The sequence below is a fragment of the Amblyomma mixtum genome, chromosome 2, assembly GCF_055824585.1.
Source record: "Amblyomma mixtum isolate Tamu chromosome 2, ASM5582458v1, whole genome shotgun sequence".
NCBI lineage: Eukaryota > Metazoa > Arthropoda > Arachnida > Ixodida > Ixodidae > Amblyomma > Amblyomma mixtum.
The window spans coordinates 262,835,040-262,858,676 of NC_143013.1; the positions used below are offsets into that span (position 1 = coordinate 262,835,040).

Consider the following 23,637-nt stretch of genomic DNA (forward strand, 5'->3'; position numbering starts at 1 on the left):
GGCGACTCGACGGTTGCTATACTTAACCTCGAACAAAATCGGAGTGAAAAGCTCGACCGAGCTTCCGCACCGGCAGCGATAGGTTGCGTCAGCGTCGACCACCCCATCTTGGCTCTCTGCCACACGCTTCACGCCACAGCACCTCTCAGTAGACGGCAACCACGCGATATCAATCAAGGCCGGCCGGTCGCCTATGCCTGCACACAGCAACTCGCTCTCGCTTCTCGATCCCATCTCGACTGATTTTGCATGTGCGGCCCGATATGCGATACCCCGCCGATATCGAGCAAGGCGGCGGCGCATAAAGGGAGAATTTGGGAATCACCACAACCTCGTTTCAACGCTGCAATTCACCCAGAGCCTCAAGCCAGTGTTTGCACGATTTGCGAAGTCTCGCATTCTGCTTCCTTCTGACCTTTAAATTCCCATTATCGCCGATGTTAATTTCGCCAGCTACGGAAGTTCCTGGAAGAGTAGAGCATTTAAATGCCGCGAAGCCGTTGCTTCTGCCAGGAACATTCAGGCCGCGGCATGCTCCGTTCAAGGCCGACAGCGCGTACGTGGAAACTGGTCAGGGTACACTCGAGTTTTCCAGCGACACTACCGCCGGACCATCTTTGTCGACCCGGTGTGCTGGCGGCAGCATCGAACGAGGAGCGCGTCGTGTGCAAGTCGGAGCGATAGCACTCCTCGCGCGCAGAGGATGCCGGACCTGTACCCCCATTTTCTCACCGTTGCCCCCGCCGCTGCGACGTGTTTTATCACCTTGCGCGCGGCTCCTTGCTTGCTGCAACTACGGAGAGCCCGCACTCGAATATATATACACACACAAACACACTAACATCATGCTTTCTACCCGCGCCAACCTTGCAACCGAATCTCAGACGCGAGCGCATTGAGAATGATAAACGCTATGCTGCACTAAACTAAGTGAAAGCTGGCGCCGTATGCTGCTGCCTTTAGCTAACGTCGAAGACCCACAGTCAAGTCTACGACCAACAAAGTTTGTGTTAACCTGGGCAACCCCAACGATCGCAATATAAGCACGTGCCTGGCGATGGCCACGTGATGACACGTGATCAGTCACATGGCAGGATGTTGACGGTACAGCAGCTTTCTCTGTAATAAAACCTTTGCACAACAACGTCAAAGGCGACCAGCCGACTGCCGTTGCTGGTGAGAAAATGGGATACCGGAAAGCGGCGGCCGCACACCCATGTACCCCCCCCCCCCCCCCTCGTTGTTGCTAACCGCAACGGCAGCCAATATGGCGACGCCTCTTGGTGGCCATCCATTAATCTGCGGGCCAAAGCCAAATACGGCGCTTAGAAGTGCAAAAAAATGATCTTTAAAACAGCTTTCAACAATTGCTGAAGCAGCGAGTCATTAATTTTGAGTCCCCTTTCGCGCGGTATACTATGACGGCCCCGAAAAAGGTATAAGCACTGCCTCCGGCCTCAACGCACTTCACCGGCCTGGTCAACTGTTTCCGCCTATACTGACAGTACCGAACTGAGAAACAATACGGTGTGCACAGTGGCTAATCTTCTCTCAACGCGAGCGCATGCAGCCCTTTGTGTCACGGCGTTCAGTTGTCTAAAGTGGTACGCTTCCGTGTGCGTAGCCTGGTACCAATACGAAAGGAAACAAACACTCAAAAGAACCCCCGCCATGGGACCCCGCGTCACGGTTAAGCCTACACTCCCGGGCATATATGAACCCACCCGTAAATCCTGAACGACGCCCGAAGACGAGCGCCCCGCCCCCTATAAAGCTACCACATGATGGAGGTCGCCTTCACCGAAGACATCTCCGCCAGTTATAAAGCTCGACCGAAAGACGAAACGGTCCGACACCACACATAAGTATCGTCGCCTAAGGCCGCAGATGCATAAACCATTGCATGATGAGAACGCCTCCTACAACGTTATTTTACTGACCACTCCATCACAATTCGCAGATAGTAAAAAAAAAAAGAAAAGAAAGTTGTTATAGGAGTTCAACGTCCCAAAACGACTGAGGCTAAAAAGTAGATAGTAGGGCAGATGATAGTAAAAAAAAAAAAGTAGATTGTAGGGTTTAACGGCCCGAAGCGACACATGGGCTATATGGAGGGCTCCGAATTAATCTGGACCACCTGGAGTTCTTCAACGTGCGCTGACATCGCTCAGCAGACGGGGAATTTTTGCACTTCGCCTCCGTCGAAATACGGCCGCTGCGGTCGGAATCGAACCTACGACCTTGGGAGCGCCAGCCGAATGCCGAAACCACTGACCCACAGCGGCGCAAGCGTATACAGCGTCTTATCAAACACGATTGGCGTCATAAACGGCAGCCCACCCCAACCTTCACGTATTTCTCGTATGGATCCAGATAAGTCCCAGAATGGATTTCCGCATTTATAAGCGTCTTTCTTATCTGTCATAACTGTTCCTGAACCCTGACCCCTGAAAAGACTTGGAGAGTACTCGTAACCCTGAAAAGAACTTGGCTTATGTCCTAATAGCGGTGTATTGTAACGCTACCGTCCGCATTCAGGTGACTAAACATCAGCTCAAATTCAGTGCAGCTACGCTTGCAAGGGAGAGCGGGAATCCGGCAATGCAACGCGTGGCCAATGGCACAAGAGGATACCCCGACGGCGCAACCGAGTCCTTGCACACGCACGGGCACACACCTGTGCCAGCTTGTGCTGCTTGCACAACCCACCACAACCGCCGCCGCTGAAACGGCCCCCACCGCTTCTAGATGTCTACCCACCCATTCATGCTTCGAGGAAGAAAAGGCACCCAACGCGGCGGCTTTGCACAGCTTGCTTCGTCGGCTAAGTTTAGAACCGCCCCGGCTCATGATGCCAAGCGGGAACGCGCACGCGCGCACGGGGAGCCAAAGCTGATCGCTAGAAGCAGAGGAAACGCCGACGAAACCGCGAAAGATTACGTCACCCGTGACGTCACCGCCACGCCGGTGCCCCGATTTTCATACCACTATCATTCCTCACGGCAGTCGCCGGCTGGCGTGGTTATTTGTCACTCGCGCTGGAACGCGCCATGACGTGGGACACTTCCCTTTTCGTGCCCAGCCCAGACTGTGGGGGGTCCGCCACTCGAGCTAGCTACACGATACAGCCGCGCAAGACAAACATTCGCGTGCGGACGCATCGCAATATGGTGGATAGACAAGAGAAAGAAAGCGACATCTGTGAGAAGAAGACCACGCTGCCCGAAAGTGAAATGCATGATAGCTTCAAGGTTATTATACACAGAGTAGACTGCTAAATAAAATAATAAAAAAACTACCAAATTTTTTTTTCTTTCCAAAGCGCGAAGATGACAGAAACAGCTGTGCACTCCTACTCCCCACAGAAACAAACAAACAAACAAAAAAACGTGCGTGTGGGCCATGGCCACCTGCAGAATCGCGGGAACAAGGATACCCATTCTCAAGAGCACACGTCCTTCGACCCCATCGATCACATTTCTACCGGCCAGCCAATCAACGCGAGTTCTAGGTCCCAACATATTACAATTAGTACACCATCTGACAATACAAATAAAGTATTAGTGTATCACACCCGTGCCGTCAACAAAAGCACCGGAGAGGGCCCCTCAAAACTACCGCTGTGAAAGAGTTAATTGGCGCAGAGCGAAAGAGAGCACACACGAGCCGCAGCAGCAGCACAGACTTTTTAAAAGAAAGACGTTTGCTGCATGCTCCCGCGGTTCCCTGCAGACGCTCCTACATGCCAAGCGACGTCTCCAATTAAAAAGAACTCGCGGAAACTCCACGACGCGGCCCCAGTGATAAGCAACACGCGATTGCCCAGAAACGACGCCGCCTAACCGCTACTCGCGCTCAGAAAAGAAGGAAGCGCCTTCCTCCACTTCGAGCCTACTTTCTCTATCTCCGACACAACGGGCGGTCAGTTACGTAACGGATGCTCCTTCTTCTTGGCGGCTGACACCGGCGCGCGCGCCATTCCAAGAAACGGAGCTGGCTGAGCGGCCGCCAAAGCGAGACAATGGTAGGTGGGGAAACGCGCGGGCTGCTGCTGCTGTCACAGCTTCACTGGGGGGGGGGGGGCGGCGAAAACAGCGCATAGTACTATAGTATACCGCTGTAGCGTGTGCACAAACTGCTGAGGACCGCGTGCCTAGGAGCGACGAGGTCGGCGCTGGACTTATCGCCATTTATATCGCACGTGGAGGGATGGGGTGGTCCCACACGCACAATGCATCGCTTAACTATCTTCCTGAAAAAATAAAAATAAAATTAAGGTCATTCGATATACTAGAACTGACGGGCTTCTGTGGGAGCTCCCGTTCTAATACGCGCATGCGTCAAGGGACGGATTTTTTGGGGCAACATCTTAGAAGGGGCGGAGCGGGGGCCAATTTTTTTTTTCGCCTTTTCCAGAGGGCTCTGGTTCAAACAGCGCGGACAGCGGCTACCACCAATGGTGTCCTGGAATAAGGACACAACCCAGGCAAGGGAGCGGTGAAACCCTCCACTCTCCCCTAAAACCCACCCCAGTGCATTCAATAAAGTTTTACCATTTAACGGCTGACACGACTCCTTTTTTTAACATCCCAGAATGCTTTTGGGAAATGCCAAGGCAGCAGGCTTTTCCCACCGAAAATTTATGCTCAGGAAGGGGTCCTAAATCTGCTAGTACTCCTGATCCTTCCGTAATCAAACGGTAGCATATACGTAAGAGAGAAATTGAGATACCCCGACCTTTCCAGTGCCCGCCTATCGCCCCGCGATCACACTGGGTTTGGCGAAAGCATATTCTGCCGCCCCGAATCGGACTCGCGACTGTGAGACTACAGGCCAAGCTAAAAAGCCTCAGATTTCGTATGCCTCAGATTTTTATTTTTTTTAATGAACGGCTGATGAAATACGGTGAATGCAAGGACACGCATATGTGCGGCAAAAACAATGCTTCCTTGTAATTCATAGAGTGCAAGGCCATCGTCCATAACGTGACTCCTCTTAACAACACGTGCAAGCCGAATCTTGCACGTGATGTCAGGGGAGTCACGACGGCGCACCCATGGCCGCCTGGATCGGTGGTACACCGGTCATAGCTTCCAAGGGAAGGCGGCGTCCTTTATGAGGCCAGATCCGGTTTCCTCAGAAGGAGGCAATAATATAGAAGTAAGCATGAGAACTGAGACGATATTTGCGTAGAACAACGGGAACAACGTACAAAACTTTGCACATGTTCTGATAGACATCTAAAGCTACAACACACCCAAGTATCGATGAGGGCGCAGTAAATCACCCCGAACCTGTATTAGGGATAGTGGAAGTGAAATTAAAGCCAGCGCACTCTAAACACGAATTAACCGATAAAGGGAGTAAGAAATCCCCTAGAGCACTCCCTTTTAGGGGCACGGTATTCTGACCAAAACCCTGGGATATATTCCCATGAGTAAAAATGTGGAACACTTACGGCTGGCAAGGGAAACTCATTCCCACTTCAAAACATTCGAAGTTCCGGAAGTCACGAAGGTTATAATACCAACACCCCCGGTGGCGCGATTAAAAGCCTCCTCCCGTTGCTCACTGCATCAGGTTATTCTGCGGTGGGAATATGCCTCCGCTGCCAAGAGTAAAAATCTACCCCGGGCAGCGTACACCCTTCCCCTGAAATGGCGCGCTAGAAGGTTTACAGCGCAGAGATGAGCAAGAGATGACTATAGAGTACTGGTGACGTAAAAAGATTCAGAATGGAAAAATTGCACCAACCATCAAATAAATCAGAATGACGGAGCTTAGAACACAGGGAGAAAATAGCTTTGAATGACACTGATCCGCAATAAGACTTTTTTTTTTTTTTTACATTAAGGAATCAACAAATACATCTCAATTCATCACACAGGCAAGGTGGCCCTCGTCACGGCCCGGATTCAAGGATCACGCCAACAAAACTCATCCATCCACTTTAACCGTGCACCTGATCCACCAACATGGAGGCCAGTGCGGCAGCTGTGCAAGCCATCCAGAGCTGTACTATCGCGCTCAGTATGAGCTCCACCGCGCGAGCGCCCGGGCAGGAGCTAGCGCGGTGTCAAAGTGTTTTGTAGGTTTGAAGGGACAGGACGCACGTTAGTTAGTACTCGCTTAATTCGAACTTTCGGCTTATACGAACCGAGAGCTTCGGTCCCTTAGACATAAGTGCACATTAAAGGCTTCCCTCCATCCGAACTGGGCGTAATTAAAAAAGAAAAAAAAATCGGACCCTTTCGAGTTAAGAGTCATGGTACTTGCACAGAACACACCAACAAGGAAGCGAATCGACATAAATCGCGCCATAGTTGGACGACACAAAAGAAAGGGACTTCGAGGAAGGGGATATCGAAACCTTTTTTTTCTTTTCCGTTAAGAGACGTCAGAATAAAGATAAAAAAAGGCTCAGAAACGCGTGACGCGCACGCAACTGACACGTGCGTTGTCGGCGAGGGCATGAAAGCACTATAGTACACAGCGAAGAGGCGACCGCGCGCTTCGCCAACGGATGAAAAAGGGCCGCGGCGTCGAAATAGGTGGATCGATAACACATGCGGCGAAGCCACTGAGGCGAACAACAATGCGCAGCTGGACGGCGAGCTCTATGCGGCTTCGAGGAAAGTAGACGACGCATGCGTTCCGACAGAATGCGCAGATAACAGCCGACGACAGCCGCTGATGGCATCCTCTTCAAACCCGAGCAAAAGTTGGGTCTGTCAAAATAAGTACTTTCTCAAGTCTGGCAGTTCCCATAAACGCGCGCGCACACACAAAAAAAGTTTGCAGACGTAGGTTCAACTTTACCTGCAACGTTACTTCGAGCTCCGTAGGTAGTTATTTGGCCGCTGGGTTTAGCAGGAAGATTTAAACAGAGCAACCAACTGGATGGATGGATGGATAGGAGCGCCCTCTTTGAAACGGGGTGGTGGCAATTGCCACCATGCTCAGCTTTTCTTTTTTTATTATTTTTTTTGTTTACTGTGTTGGCAATTCTCATTAAGAATCGCCATCATCTTTACCTACAGTTTCCTACAATTCTAACCTTATGCCACATCTCTGCTTTTCAGCCACCAATCCTCCAATCGCTTTTTTCTAACTTCCACTGCAGATTTATTTGCATGACCATTGTTATCTTTAAACCCCAGGGCCTCAGGAAGAGTGACTGCGCCTGCATCGACATCCGGATGGATACCATCACATTTGATTATGAGTTATCATAGAAAAATTCTATCCTGATCTGCCTTTTCCAGTATCGATATAGTTCTACACTATGTTTCTTTTCCATTGAATTAATCCAATTTTTAACTTCCGCGTTTTTAACCTGTCGTTTAATGCTCTTTCTTTCTCCGTCCTCATGACCTGCATACTTACTGGTTAGTTTTCTAGTTCTTTTCCGCCACTGTGAGTCAACGCTCTTTCTGTATAAATATTTAAATACCTTAGCTGCCCACCTGTTATCGTCCAATTTCCTCAGGCGTTCTTCATATAGTATTTTACTCTTAGCATCCCGTGCTTCGAACGATGCCCTACGAAGCTGCTCAGAGCGCCCCCTATTGCTATACCATTCTTGAAAAGGTGATTGCGTGGAAGCATTGGATAGATCCCGACTTCCAATGGCGATCGGGCTGCAGAACTGATGCGTTCTATTTCACCGTAGATGCGCTAAAAAGAAAGAAAAAAAGTCGACGGACGCGCCCTCCGTACCTACTCAGGGCAACGCCGACTACGCCATTTTGGTGCCCCGTAAAAGTTCCGCGCCAGCGAGACTATGGTTTGAACTGGTTGGCGACCGTCCTGTCTGTTGTGTGTTCTCGTCCTTGTTTTCTCGCGCCGTTGTATTCCATTGTGGCTAAATTTCACGCCATTGTGATACTGCTCCAGACGTCGTGCAAGTCTCGAGTTTAGATGAAAAATTCAGGGGGCACTTTGGCTCCCTAAAGTGCTGCAAGGCGAAAGCCTTTCCTGGCGCACTGTTTGGCACTGACTGCGAGACTATTTGTGCTGTACTAGCGCTTTATTTGACTACACGACTCTCTTTACACGACTTTAGCACGACTCTCTCTCTGCTTCGATGAGTTCAGTTGTATCCATGGCTCTGTTCGCAGTAATGAGGTATGCGATGTGGTCGCCCACGGACGCCTTACGCCCCCTGTCGGAGTGGACGACAACTATTTCATTATTTGTCGTCTGCTCCAAAAGGGGGCGTCAGGCATCCGTGGGTTACCTGATTACTTCGAATCCGCGCACTCTGACGTCATAACCATTTCGACCAACCGAAAAGCGTGACACCTCTGCTGACAACCTTCTGTCGACAACGATGAGGCATTAAAATCGAGGAACTTCGCGTCCGCACTACAGCTTTACGCAGACCGTGGCGGCCGAAGCGCGGTTTCTCAACCCAACGGACGTCATCTCTGGAATGCGGCACCGAGGCATATACAGCCGCCGCCTGTAATAAATATATGTCGGGCGCGGCAGCGCCAATATGATAACGAGACATGCGTATAAAAATGGAACATTCCAAAGTAGCAATCCCCCCCCCCCGCCTTTCTTTCCGAGCAGAGGAGAGTCCGGGTGTGGCGTGGAACTGGCGGATACAGCGAACGGCCGAATACCAATTGTGAGAATAGCCGCGGCCGTGCGCGCTGCAAGTGCGATATGCGTCACGTTATCGGTGAATAATTTCCCAAGAATCCGACTTGCATTAGAAATTCCAGATCAACCGCAATCCGGTTCATTTGCGCGATACCGCGAGGGACCAAAACGGTCACACAGCAACCACAACAAAAAGAAGGAAATTAAGTCTCTCCGCACGCACCAAACCGAATTTGTGATTTTTTCGAAATATTTCCGGGGCCAAAAAATGTTGAATATAATATTGACAATGGGCGCGCAATCATCAGACAGCGAGAGATAGATATGCACAGCTGGTATATACTTCATTTGCTGTCAGAGCCTCTTCATAAGGACGCACGCTCTTGCAGCACATATATATGTTTACCGAAAATACGATTGTCGCCGCAAAATACGTGAATAAGTCCTGGCACCCGAAACGCGCCTAAAAACGGCCTATTGTAGTTCCACATCGTGCGGTAGACACGCATGCGTTATTTGTAAGCCGCAGCCCAGACGTTTCTTCCCCGCACTGCAAAAAAAAGCAGCTGTTTTGAGGGCTCTTCACACATGACGCTGAAATGCCATTCAGCTCAGAGGGACACCGAGAACCGTACGATCGAGTGTTTGTTTTCAGCGACATTCAAATAGGCCGGCGTTTCGTGACCGCTGACGTTTGCAAAGCAGCAAAGGACGCATTCATATCCGAGAAATCCGTCGCTATATTATTTCTCGCTCACGCGATTCAAACTAGCGACGATGGCGACGAGGTCGAGTGTCGTTCTACATAATTTAAAGTTAGCATACGCGGATTATCCCGTGGTGTTCGCCTAAAAGCACTAAATAATTTATAACGGAATTCCTTCTTTATGCTGTTTCGGTTTCATCAACTGTACCATGGCTGTGACGTGGAGATAGTGTTCAGATCACGAGAGGCATAAAAAACGGCAATAATAAATATAAAAAAAATTAAAAAAAACAGCAATACAACTGCTGATACGTCGTTTGTTGTGATTCTAGCTCTTGAGGCTGCCTTAAGCGTTGCATGTTGTTGAGAAGTAAAACTACTTATCAGCGATAACATCGCAGTTTTTTTCGTGCCTCACGTCACCTAAACAACAATATACGTCACAGCCATCGTTCGGTTGATGAAAATGAAACAGCATCAAAAAGAAATCCAATTATAACTTATCGGCGATTGGAGGCGAATACCACGCATTGATGCATGTCTAATGGTTTGGTTTGGTTTGGTTTATGGGGTTTAACGTCCCAAAGCGACTGAGGCTATGAGAGACGCCGTAGTGGAGGGCTCCGGAAATTTCGACCACCTGGGGTTCTTTAACGTGCACTGACATCGCACAGTACACGGGCCTCTAGAATTTCTCCTCCAAAGAAATTCCAGCCGCCGCGGCCGGGATCGAACCCGCGTCTTTCGGGTCAGCAGCCGAGCACCATAACCGCTGAGCCACCGCGGCGGCCTCATGTCTAATGTCTAACGCATCATGTGGAAAAATGGTTGGTTTATGGTTGGTTTATGGGGTTTAACGTCCCAAAGCAACTAAAGGCCGGTTCACATGCAAGCGACTGAGCGATTGAGCGGCGCGTCGCAGCGAAAATTTCCAACTTGTTGAAACCTCGCCGCTCGTCGCAGCGACGACTCAAAACAGGTTTTTCCGCCGCGGCGACAGGATTCGCTAGCATTTTCGCTTGCATGTGAAACAGGCTTAAGGCTGTGAGAGACGCCGTAGTGAAGGGCTCCGGAAATGTCGACCACCAGGGGTTCTTTAACGTGCACTGACATCGCACAGTACACGGGCCTCTAGAATTTCTCCTCCAAAGAAATTCCAGCCGCCGCGGCCGGGATCGAACCCGCGTCTTTTGGGTCAGCAGCCGAGCCCCTTAACCACTCAGCCACCGCGGCGGCTCATGTGGAAAAATAAAACACGCAACTAAAATTAGGTGTCCACAGTCCTTTGCTTTTTTTTTATTCTATGCAACAAACGGCCGCCGCGGTGGCTCAGTGCTTACGGCACTCGACTGCTGACCCGAACGAAAGACGCGGGTTCGATCCCGGCCACGGCGGTCAAATTTCGATGGAGGCGAAATGCTTGAAATCCGTGTACTGCGCGATATCAGTGCACGTTAAAGAATCCCAGAGGGTCGAAATTTCCGGAGCCCTTCATTACGGCGTCCCCCATAGCTGGAGTCGATTTGGGACGTTACACATCATAAACTAAACTATTCTATGAAACAAAAGCTTCCACCGGACATCACCGGTCACCGCAGTGTACTTGTGGAGACGGCCGAAGGTGCCGTTAGCAGAATTTCATATTCCGCTTCTTTTTCGGCCGCCACGGTGGCTGAGTGGTTACGGTGCTCAGCTGCTGACCCGAAAAACGCGGGTTCGATGCCGGCCGCGGCGGTCGAATATCAATGTCAGTGCACGTTACTCACTACGGCGTCCCTCACCAGTAAACCAAACCGCTCCCCCCCCCCTAGCTTATAAGAGCTCCGATTTCGCTGGAAGTAGCCTCTCTGTCACTAGAAAGTACTAATCCCCTAGCCTAGGCTAATTACCAAAGCGCTACTTCGCACCGAGCAGCAGTCTCCCTCGTCGGCGGTCGCTTCCGCTGGTCGTAGTCACGCGAAGTGACCCTCTACAGTCAATTGTCTTTTTCGAAGCGCCATATCGGCGACAGCAAAGCAAAGAAAAAATCATTTCACTTCGTTCTTTGGTCTACGTGATTGGCTCAAGCCAACCCGTCCCCTATCGCTGGGCCTGAACCAATGACGAAGACGAATCTCGGGAGAGTGGACAGCGAAAAAAGAAAAAAAAAATAACGAACGGAATAATAATAAAAAAATTGAATCGTTATCTCATATCGACCCTAACCAGTTCCTCATCCTAATTCACTGGCAAGTGTCATTCATACGCTCTGAAACAGCAGCCGGAGACAAACGCCACTCATTCGAAGAAGATGACATCAGCGTCGCTTGTGACGCGGAGCAAGAAACCGCGCCTCTGAGTAACTCGCGGGGCGGGGGTTTCCTGTTCTCGCAGACAGGTGTCTTATCGGCTTCCACAAAAATGCGTTCGCGTTCAACGTTCTGGGGAAACTCGTACGCACACAAGAGTCTTGAACACCGTAGCGCCAGGTGGTCGAAATTTCCGGAGCCCTTCACTATACGGCGTTCCTCAAAGCCTGAGTTGCTTCGGGACGTTAAACCCCAACAAACCAAACCAAACCACAGCACACGGGCAGATTAAGGCAGCGCGCTGTTCAGTGCCCTGATGCTGAGTAACAAAAAACAAAAACAAATAAAACGCAAGCCGTTTCACTCGTGTCTCGTGGTGGCACGCCGAGACCATGTGCTCGGTCTGCTGCTACCATTCTTCGACCATGCAGTCCTATACCACGGGAGGGTGGAGATGTGTGAATTTCGTATTTGGACATGCTAGCACTTGGCTGAAAACATATGCAATTAGTGCTGCACTAAACGTAGACCTCCAAGAAATGCGTTGCAAATTTCCGAACGCGTATACGTCCAACAAGGAAGTGAAAACGCAAGAGTTATATGATTTAATCTATGCTCAAATGAACGCGCAGCTTCCCATCCTCCTGCCGCAGTGAGAAACCAGCATGATTATGCTACAGGTTTAGCGACAGTACAGCTACTATTCTGCCGTCTTAATCAGCACTACATTTAAGAAAGCGAAAAGCGGCACCAGTTATTGTTCCACTGCCGAATCCCTGCTTCCGACCAAGCACTGGCCGCACAAAATAAAAAGTTACACTTATCTGCCTTCCTGTGTCCCTAAAGATGCATGCTGATCTGTCTTCTACTTAGCTGGCTTTTTCCTGTGCTGCATTCTTCCGACAACCTAGCACAACTGCGGTGTGCATTTGTGCGTGTATGTTCGACTTCGTCTTTAGAACCTTAATCTGCAGCAGCCTACCAGGCAGATGACCCAGCGAACATCTCCAGTAGTGAATTTTCTCCGCTTCTTGTTCTCGTTCATTCTGATTCGAAGGGGTACTGCACCTGGAGGTGCTCCCCGTTCGAGACGGTGATAAAGAACGACGAATTATGAATAGCGACAGTTTATCAGGAAACAAAGAATTAACTGAAGTTTATATACAGCACTTACAATATTTACAGCAAGGTAGGACAAAAATTAAACGTGGATCTGGCTAGCTAGGCATTACACCTTAAAGGGACACTGAGGAGAAATTGAAGTTGGCTTGTATCCACAGAATACCAGCTCCTGATTACAAAAACGCCACTCATACTGACAACAAAGCTCTTGTAACGTAGAAAAGAGCAAGAACCAAAATACAGGTATCGCCGCCACAGGCCAAACTCGCAAGTACAAGCGTCATGACGTCATATAACAAAACAGTGTTGCTAGAACCAATGGTTCTAGCAACGCTAGGACACGAGAAGCACAAATCACTGAGGCGCAGCCAATGCATGCGCAAATCTCCTTGACGTCGCCAGATGGCGCCACGTGCCGGGCAGCTACGCGCTCGCCTGAAGCATCGGGACCAATCAGCGCCTGCTCGCCGGCGTTAGGCGGGCTCCCGGTATTCCGCTAGCGGTATCAAGGTACACGGTATGCTAAAGGTGTCTATTTGCGAGAACTTCGTTGACGACTTCGAGAACGAGATCCATCGTAACGCTCGCAAAACGCCGGCGCAAACGTAAGCGAAGCGACTGTAGCGACGGCCGCAATAGCCGATAGATGCCTTCAACGTGCGGCCGGCGGTAGCTTTCTTTTCGGCTGCTGCTAGGCCGCACTGCTGGCCGCCAGAAATCACGGAGTCTGCATCACGTCATGTCACGTCATGTTTCACGTCACTTAGTCCTCTGTCGTCATAGCCGAATCCCAAGTTTGAATCACAGCGGCGGGAAAAACCTTTTCAACTTCGAATCCAAATTTCTTAGAAATAAATGCCTTTTTTCGCTGCCGGCCAAGTGGCAACAAAGCCATGACAAGCCGAACTATCGGATTTTGCTATAAAAAATATATTAATAGTGCTCTCCTCAGTGTCCCTTTAAGCCAGAACAACCTCAGAACAACCAACTGGACTCCCGGGCTCAGTCTTATAATCCTCGACGTCCAGCTCACATTCGAATCGTATCCAACTGCAGCAAGCGCCAACATGATTGGACTCTTGTTGCATACAACGCCCCGTTCAAATTTACAAGTACTAACTCTCTCCCAAGACTTATATATGCAAGCAAAAGGAATGTCAAATTAGTTACAACCGAAGAACGGCATAGTGATCTCAAAAACCACAATTGGCCCGCAAAATCATGGGTCCAGCCCCAACCCCTTCACAGCGTACGCGAAACCCTCTTTTAGGGAGAAAAGGAAACAAACACCTGAGCACCAAATTTTCCTTTCGCCCTGTGACGCCTACGCTCCGCCATCGCACCCGGCTTTCTCAACGCTAAGGTTACTAGATACCGTGTTACCGTTACCGGGAGCCCGCACACCGCCGGTGAGCGCGCGCTGATTGGTCCCAATGCTGCAGACGCGCGCGCAGATACCGGGTACCTGTACCTGACGCCGTCAAGGCGATTTGAGCATGCGCATTGGCTGCGCGCGGATTACCGGTACCCCGGTACAGGTCCCTCCGTCTACCGTGATAAGCCGCCGCCGTCTCGGCCCTTCAGTTTTCCCGAAAAGCCGCCATGACGGTGGCATCTGCGACGTGGCTTGGAAGGGGGCTCGCCGCTTGCCCCGTGTTGTTTTGTTGACGAAACGACCCATTCATCGAACCCTGCCCCGCGAGTGCGTCTCCTATGGCGTACTCGGGTCTGACCGGCCCAGCCACTGCGCACCATCCTGACGCCCCCGGAAAACGCTAATCTGCAGGGGAAGTTCGCGCTAAAGCTAATCCGAAGCCGGCGTCCGCGACGCGACGTTGCTACTTTTGAGGTGTCGTTCCGCAGGCAGTGTCGCTTCTGAAGATCCGCCGGTCGCCAGTCAATCCGCTATGCTTGTCATTTAAACGGCCGCGCGAATGCTTCCCTGCCGACGGGCACACTGGTAGGAATTACTGCGACCGTGCGCTGGCGCCTGGGCAGTCTGTCTGACAAGATGCCGCGTGCGTACACCGACCTTTGAACCAGTGGCCCCCAGAGACTGTCTCCTATAACTCCTTGACAAGTGCCTTGGCATCCACTAGGTCTGTCACGGCCATCAGAACACAGAAAAGGCTTTGCATGCTCGTGCATGTATTCACACAGACTCAGCAGGCTGCAGCAGAAGACAGCGCTAAAATGTTGGCACATTTTAGCTAATTAAACGGAGAATCTATGCACCACTGATCAGTGATCACAGCTAGTGCCACCACCTGCTAAGCTTCCGAAAACTGCCGAAAAGAACGGCCAAACTTTTTCAGCAGGTATTTATTGACTTCACCCGGACAACACAACTACATCCTCAGGACGTCCTGAGAATTAATTTTTGAGGACATTGTGTTGTCCTGAGGACGTCTTCTTCTAATCCTGAAAAGGTCCTCATTTAGTCCTGTTGTCCGGCCTCAGTATGTCCTCAGGACATCCTCAGATTTCCTCTGGAGGACTTTCTCAGTCTGTTTTCAGGACATCAGATGACGATGTAGCCCAGGGAATGTAGGCCACTGTTTTCTTAATTATTCTAGGCAGTGTGCACAGGGGTTGTGAAACAGCTTTATTCATGCTTATATTTGTCTTGGATTTTAGTTAAGAAATTTTGTAAAAGTTTTGCGAACTCAACAAGTGACTGGTTCGTTTACCATAATTGTTGGCAGTTACAGGCTATTCTCCATGCAATATTTTCCTACCGCAATGACTATATAACTCGCTCAGGAGTTGAACTCTTCCTCCTCAGTGGAAAAGCCAGCCCGACAAATTGCGAAAAAATCTGAACACTCCAACCCCATCAGAAGCATGCAGTACATAATTGACCAGGTTAGAAAACCAAAATAACATATTTCCTGAAGGGACATATTTCCAGTCACAATGGTTTCCTACATTACATCTCTATTGTACACAAGTATCTTTTAATAAACCTGCAGTTTTTACGAAATGAAAGCCGAGTGCGAGAGATAAAGCTGGTTTTATCTCAGTTCAACGCAACAATATTGTCCTCCGATAAGATGTTTGTAGGACATTTGAGAAATTTTCGTCCTGGAGTTGTTCCGCGAAGGACAAACTGAGGACATCCTCATGAGGACATTTTGCCGTGATGCACTGAAAAAGTACTCAGAATGTCCTGTTCAGGATGAGGACGTTTTGACCATTTGAGGACGTCCTCAGGACGTTTGGTGTTGTCTGGCACGATAAGCTGGCTTTGTTATGTAACACTGCACGATGGTATTCTATTGGTTAATGACTATGTGACCAAGGCTAAGTGCAAACATCCGTTTTCAGCAGATTCCTACACTCACTAGCCATCTACAGAGAAAAAAAGAATAGAACAGCCAGGGCAGAGATTCAACCGTAAGAAATGCAGTGAACATACCCATTAGTGGGCACCCAATGTTCAGTTCTTCTCTGGTATACGAAAGAAAAATGACGTGGGCAAAATACAGACATAATCAGGAAAGACAATGACAAAAAAAATACAGAAAAATACAGCGAGTCAAAAACGCGGAGGAAAGTGAAGGCGCATGCCCCTGACCGTATTGTGAAGCGAGGCGAGTGTCGCCCAAAACGGCCACAGCGGCGAACTCGAATGGAAGGACAATACACCGCTCGCTCCCGGTTATCATTAGAGGAGACGGGGGAGGGGAGGTACACGGCACAGAGGAAAGGTCGTGGCAATGGTACCTACACCTCTCGTTGCGCAAGACGCAGAAAGTGAGAGCGCCTGCGGGCGACGATTAACGTACCGAGGAGACGGCTTCGAACCCGGTTATTACGGCCGGAGCTGACAAACAACGGATTCCATTCGCGCGGCGTGTTTTCAAGCAAGGTGCGCCGGATCAGGGCAGATTTGACAGCGTACACCTGAACATGTAATTGACTCGATACCTTTCCTTTTCGGAGTCCGCACAGTGCTGCTACGTACTATTCGCACTGCCAGGCTCGAAGCTTAGGCGTTCCCTCACAACGTAAACGAAAGAATGCGTAGCCACCAGAGTAGTCCCATTTCCGAAACTCAAATTTATGCGACTAAATGGACTCCTTCAGTTCTGCGAGAGAACCCACCCGATTAAAAGAAAAATATAGCACGAAATGAAGAAAAGCGCTAAGCAGGCAGGTGTTGGGTGTCTGCTAAGTTTACTCAGCACAGCCGCGATCGCCGCATCGCTCGCGCGTACCTGATGCGCAAGCAGGCTCAGCTCGATTGAACACACTGCGGAAACAAGAAACCGACGTGATTCCGCAAGCAACCTTCAGCAAAAGCAAGCCAGTCGTGCTTTAAAAACAAACACTTCAACGAAAACACTCACGGGGAAAAGTCAGGCGGCGTGGTATCGTTTACGGGAGCGGCGAAGCATTTCCCAGCGCAACGTAGTATCCGTCACGTCCCGACGCACACTTGTCAGACAACATGTACACAAATGCTGGAACAACACTCAGCAACGCGTGGTTCAGTTGCGATCCTTGTCTACAAAACGATTTAATGCAAAAGCTTAATGAAACAGTGAAAGCTGCACTTACCCACCAACATCAGGCCGCCATTATGCCGGTGTCGATGCGACCACGCAAACGAATAGAGAGTTTCGCGACACGACCAATGACAACACAGTTATACGAGTTATAAGAAACGACCATAAAAACTTTCAAAATATATACATTTATTTACAGTATTGTGATAGCAACAATTAACATAGGCTGAAAAACTAAACGACGCTTTAACTTATTTCAGGAGCTGTTTCAATTGTGGTTTCGTTTTTGGGTTGCTTTCGTGCAGTTTCGTTTTTGGTTTATGTTTGGTTTAGTGGGGTTTAGCGTCCCAAAGCGACTCAGGCTATGAGGGACGCCGTAGTGAAGGTCTCCGGAAATTTCGACCACCTGGGGTTCTTTGACGTGCACTGACATCGCACAGTACACGGGCCTCCAGAATTTCGCCTTCATCGAAATTCAGCCGCCGCGGCCGGGATCGAACCCTCGTCTTTCGGGCCAGCGGCGGAGCGCCGTAACCACTGAGCCACCGCGGCGGGGCTCAGTTTCGTTTTTGATTAGGGAACAAGCGCGTGGAGCGTGCCACAATGAACTTTCATAAATGCGAAGCTTTGTGGTACGTATACGTGCATGGAAGAACCCGTGGAGCAAATAGACTGCAACAAACCAGAATTCTAGTTGACTGTAGAGAAGACCTAAGAGAAACTCGAGCAAGGTGAATTCTCCACCAGGCCATATTACTTGATTTTTACCTGCAAGGGACGTTTGAATACTTTATAGTCTTACTGAACTCAAAAATGCAGAATTTAAAATGCTCCAAAGCACGTTCAAACCTAGGCCAAGCAAACCGTCTGCGACTTGTGCGCTTCTAATGGCCTGTCCTTGCTTTTCACACCTACCTCAATCCGCTCTGGTTCAAAGCACGCTCTGTGCCAGGAGGTGGCACCTGATAAGTTGCAGTCATTCCAGATATTGATTTACTGAAGACAACTTGTTCGGTGAGTTGCTTTATGTATCCCTTAACTACATAGTTATAGTAAAATTAACTAGGTGTCAGTACAACTAATGGTACACCACCTATGACAGGACCAAACTACTCTGTTTGCACATTTTAATTTGCTCCAAAAATGCATGCTTCCATGCTTCAAGCGCAGTGGTGATTTTGATCAGAGGTGACCAACATGACATGATGCTCTCCAGCAATTGACAGCACATATGCTTTGCACTTCATTCCTTTAAACTTGGAAAGAGTTAAAGACAGATGAAGGTCTACAGTTGAAAACGGTATAAAATCAGGGAGGTTTAGGACCCCGCCCCCCCAAAAAAGCAAGAGCAACATAAAGTTTTTTTTTCGGGATTTTCGTATGTAAAATTTCCACCTCTCATATTAGTATACAAAGATCCAAGCAATCTCCATCCCAAATTTGCAGTTTCGGTGTTGTTATTGTTCAGAGCTATCACCGCCAAGCTTTCAGCGAGAGGAGGTGCTATTTAGCAATAGCATCAATTGGCCGTTTCAATTTCGACTCTTATTCACTACACTCACCTTGTGACGTCCCCTCTATTGGAAGCAGGACGATTGCACCATGCATGATGTCGCGACTATGAAACAGTAGTTGGCCACTTGTAGAAGGAAAGCAAGCGCAGCTGCTGAGAGCACCTGCAGCATGTGAAGCGCTTCTACATGGACTGAATGAGTTAGAGTGAGCCTGCAGTTATTGCTGCCGGATGGCTGAAATGGGACTCTCCAGCCACGCTCTGCAGTTGGATCCACACTTGGGCCAGCATTCTCGGAGAGCTCGTCAGCCGCACTTTCAAGAAATGCAGGATGCTGAACGTGCTTGACGGTACCAAAGATGATGGTTTATGGTTTATAGGGGTTTAATGTCCCAAAGCGACTCAGGCTATGAGGGACGCCGTAGTGAAGGGCTCCGGAAAAATCGACCACCTAGGGTTCTTTAATCAGCACTGACATCGCACAGTGTACAGGCCTCTAGAATTTCAATGATGAGTTTCTATGGAAAAGCCTCAGACAAGGGGCTCTCAGAAGAGATACACCTGGCAATGACGATCACTAAAGTGCGAAATGCAGTGCAAATAAATGCTTTTGGTGAGATTTTGTCACTTGCAATATACATGGAATAAAACTTTTTTTGCCATTTTTGCTCTCCACAAATTACAACTCGCATTATATGCAGTTTTTTACGGTATGATCTCTAGTCACTAATTGTATAGTGCAATGCTGATTGTATAAAAACCCGGAATGCAAGAAATTTAATTATCCACTGGGGGCTAAAACAAAGTGATTTGACTTTTTTTTAAGAAGAACCATGTTGCATGTAAGAATCTATTCATTTGTCCAGCTGATGTGATGCAGGTAATTAAGATAGGGCAAAGTAAATGTGGGGATACCTAGACATGTTCAGGGATCACGCAAAAACATCTTTACCAAAACACATTTATGTACACTTAAGACACATTACCATGAGGCATGCGACAGTATATTAAAATACATGCTGCAATCATCCCTACAGATGCAAACAAGCAAGTAAAAGTCAACCACTCTGTTTCGTTTACAATTTTTCATCACCTTCTTCATAATGCGACTCATCTCCGCTTTGAAGTTTCACAAACTGGTCTTCCCGTAGAAAACTCAACAGCTTTTCAAATGGCTTGTACTTTCTGACCGTGGAGCTGCTGCCGATGATAATTAATTTGTGCCTGGCTCGACTCACAGCCACAGTCAGCCGCCTCTGGTCGTTCAGTATTTCCGTGTCCTGCAAATTCATGAGAGACAGGCCAACTGAACATCCATGTGAGAAACAACTTCCATTTCATAGAATTACCCTTGTTTCGCACTTTTTCTGTATTTCATGTTACAAGGGTTACTGCATATACCTTTCGTAAGAATTTGCTTCTGCTTGTGTGTCACATTGTACCTCTTAAGTAACACTTAGCAGCTGCATAAAATACACAGTATCAGGCAAAGGATACAAGAGGAGATAGTGCAACTTGCAGGCAACCTGCAAATGGATTGCCATTTTGCTTAAATGGACACTGCATAGGTTTTAGAAATCAACGAGCTTAAGAGGGCCGAATGTGTGAAACTTGCAGGTAAAGCATGCGAAGTCTTTTTCGGCTAGCACTTGAAATAGTGAAGTAATCGCCGATTAAAATCCGGACACCCTTCAAGCTTCTCCGCAGCGCACAGCGCCAAGTGGGGGGCGCATGATGACGGCATCGAAGGTATCGGTACATTTCCAACGCACAAACGCCTGCTTTGAATGAAAAAAAAAAAAAAAACGACACCGAAGGCGAACCCTGCCGAGAGTTGTTTGGCAGCGTCTAACGAGTCAGGGCAGGGTGTGGCTGACGACAACGGTAATTCGAAATTATACCTTCTGTGACGTCACGCTGAGTTTTCCTGCACACCTCTGGTGCATTGTGGAGCAGCGCGAAGTTCAATTGTCGATTACGTCCCTATTTTAAATGCTAGTGCAAAAACACTTGGCATACTTTACCTACAGCCTATATAGATTTGAATCCTTGAATATCGCGAAATTCTCAAAAAAGTGATGCAGCTGCCCTTTAAATGGACACTGCGGATGAATAGAGGTTAGCCTGTGTCAACACGATATTGCTCTCTAATCCCAAAAAAACCACTCTCCACAAAAATGGAGCTCTTATAAGGTAGAAAAGACTAAAGAATGAAATACAGGAGGTGCTGTCAGCACCTCCGTGCATCGTGCATTAATGCATGCACCAACGCAAATTTTTCAGTGTGCGTTCCAGAGGCCACACTACACCGGCATTCATTTCAAAGCGGCGACAAATGATCCCTCTCATAGGGACATCACAGGTTTGAATCAACTGGGAGGAAGATTTATAAGTCCAATTTTGTAGTCGATAAATGCGTTTTTTTTTTTTTGCTGCAGGAAAAACGCCAACATAGCCAGAAACAGCCAACAAATCAGCTTTCACTGATAGCAGTGTTTGATGCATGTCCCTCAGTGTCCCTTTAAGAATCCACTCGTGTCCAATCGGCATTTGTTTGTATAGTACAGCAACACAATTTGAGGGCTGTTTTCAAATATGACCTTACCCAAGAGAATCGCACTAAGCCATTTTAGTTCGGTTACAAATACAACATTTCATTTTTCTCTCACCTCTTTTCTGTGCAGTGATGAACAAATGTGAAAATATAAATATAAAACCACAAGGCAACCAGCAAAGATGCTAGCTAATCACTTAGCTAATCACTGAACAGCACCTCAATATAGTCTTACAGATGAATAAGGTGGTTAGGAGCCAGAACTTGACCACAGCATACAAGAACTTAGTGTATTATAGTGGGATGCTATTATAATGCAACATCAGGGGATCATGTGAGCTGTTGGGGGGAGGCACAAAGGTCAGTCTAGCCATGTTCTACACCTGTGCGGATGCGGAACGTCGTAAAATCCATACAATTTTTAAACACTGCCTCGAGGGAAAGCTGACGGCACAGCACTTCATCCACCATGGAGAGGCATGGGAATGCAGCTTGCCATGGTGGGCTGTTAGCTCATCATCCGGTGGGCAGGTAGTGATGACATCACAAAGTCACACGACCTAGGTTGCAGGTGGGCCACCTGCTTTTTCACTCACAAAGCTGCCGATGCCAGATCTTCTGTAGAATGGGAGCCCTAACGTGGATGCAGCCGTAACAATACGACTCTTCTTGAGACAAACCTTGAAGAATGCTGTGAAAGTTTCTGCACCAGCCTAAAACCGCATTTTCACTTGCGCTAGATTTTTTCAGAGTAAAAATTGCATTATTGTTTTAATTTAATCTGTGCACCGAGGAGAGCATCGTGGCGCAGCTGCCAACTCCGAGGCAGAATCTGTCTCGGAGTTTTCTGCCCAATACTAGCCAAGCCAAAAAAGAAACCTCGTCTTCCCGGCACTCCCACGGTGGATGAAATGCTTATAAAAAAAAACTTGCATAGACGATTACGGCAGCTTTCCTTCAAGGTAACATTGAGAAACTCTACCGTAAAACCCAGCCAACATCTCTTATCAGCTAGTGCTTCAAAAATAAATTGTTTTAAACACTTTTCACCGTGTTGAATGGAAACGAAAATGTTTTTCAAGGATGGCAAGCAACAGAACCAACCTTTTATTGTTCTTGGATTTGAGCACCTGCAAACATTTACTAGCACGGAATATAAGTTCCGCGAAATAAGGCAGGAGTGCTTGAACACATATTCAGGCACACTTCTGTCTCAGCTGGTAATTACACGAATACGACAATTTGCATATAAGAGGCAACGGATGCAATCTGAGCAACTGTGACCGTAATGCTACGAACAGTGCCAACTTAGTATTTTGAGGCAGCGCAGCCATGCTGAGACAAGCAGGCAGGGATGATGGGCACCACAAGGGGTGCCGATGTTCGATACGCAAATGTGCTCATCAGCATCACAAGCTGTTGCTAGTGTGCATGCGGCAATGAAGTTTGGCCATTGCTTGCATGCTCCGATTACTTCTGACGCCTGTAACCATTCAACTATACACAGTATTATTTTCTTCACTTTGCTGTTCCAGTTCGTTTTCCTCCTCCCGCATGCATACGTTGTGATTATTTCTTGTTTTTATTGGAGTCCACTACTGCAAAGTATGCATTTTTACAGACAATTTGTACTAAAAGGAGGTCTCACCTTTTCAGTCTGGGACAGGGGCTATTATATATACACTACATTATGTATACCATATTTACTATATGCCTGTAAAACGAAACCTAACTGGATTTTTTTTTTTAATTGTACAATGCCACCCTTCAGATGGTTGTTGCCTGTAATACAACAGGCTAATGGTAAATATATGTCTAAGTAGTGGTGCAGGTAACTTATCACCACAAACACCAGGAGATACAGTTAGTTAAATATTGATCAGTTTTACATGCCAAAGCAACAGTGAGTTAATTTCAACCACTTCAGGCTGTTTACTGTCGACTAAAATTAGAGTACATGAGCATTTTTTGCACTTCAGCTTCAGTGGAACGTAGCCATCTTGGACGGGATCAAACCTGTAAGCCCAAGCTTAGCAGTTAACAACATAGCTCACTGAGCCGCCATTGCCTTTACAGGAGAACAATGCATCGCAAAGCACTGATGACGCACCTTGCTATCCCCCGCATACTTCTTCACGCAGGAAAAAAACACTGCGCTTTTCTCCTTGCCCTGAAACTGGTCCACTGTGCTGATGTCCACCTGTGCTGTGTCTCGCATTGCCTGCTTGAGCAGTTGGACCTGGCTTCTGAATGGAGTGATGACACCAATTTCTTCCGCTGACAGGCCACCCTATTGTGAAGTGACGAAAACAGAGGCAAAACAAATGCACAAG

General features: G+C 48.3%; 1 protein-coding gene across 1 annotated transcript in view; it reads right to left on the minus strand.

Annotated features, from left to right (window-relative positions):
- Dna2 (DNA replication helicase/nuclease 2) overlaps positions 1–23,637 on the minus strand; it is a 61,637-nt gene that overhangs the window by 4,588 nt on the left and 33,412 nt on the right. The window contains exons 16-17 of the mRNA XM_089573751.1: positions 23,415–23,594; positions 19,844–20,030 (exon numbers count right to left, since the gene is read on the minus strand). Coding sequence (XP_089429877.1) covers positions 19,844–20,030; positions 23,415–23,594 — 367 coding nt within the window. The remainder of the gene's footprint in view (positions 1–19,843; positions 20,031–23,414; positions 23,595–23,637) is intronic.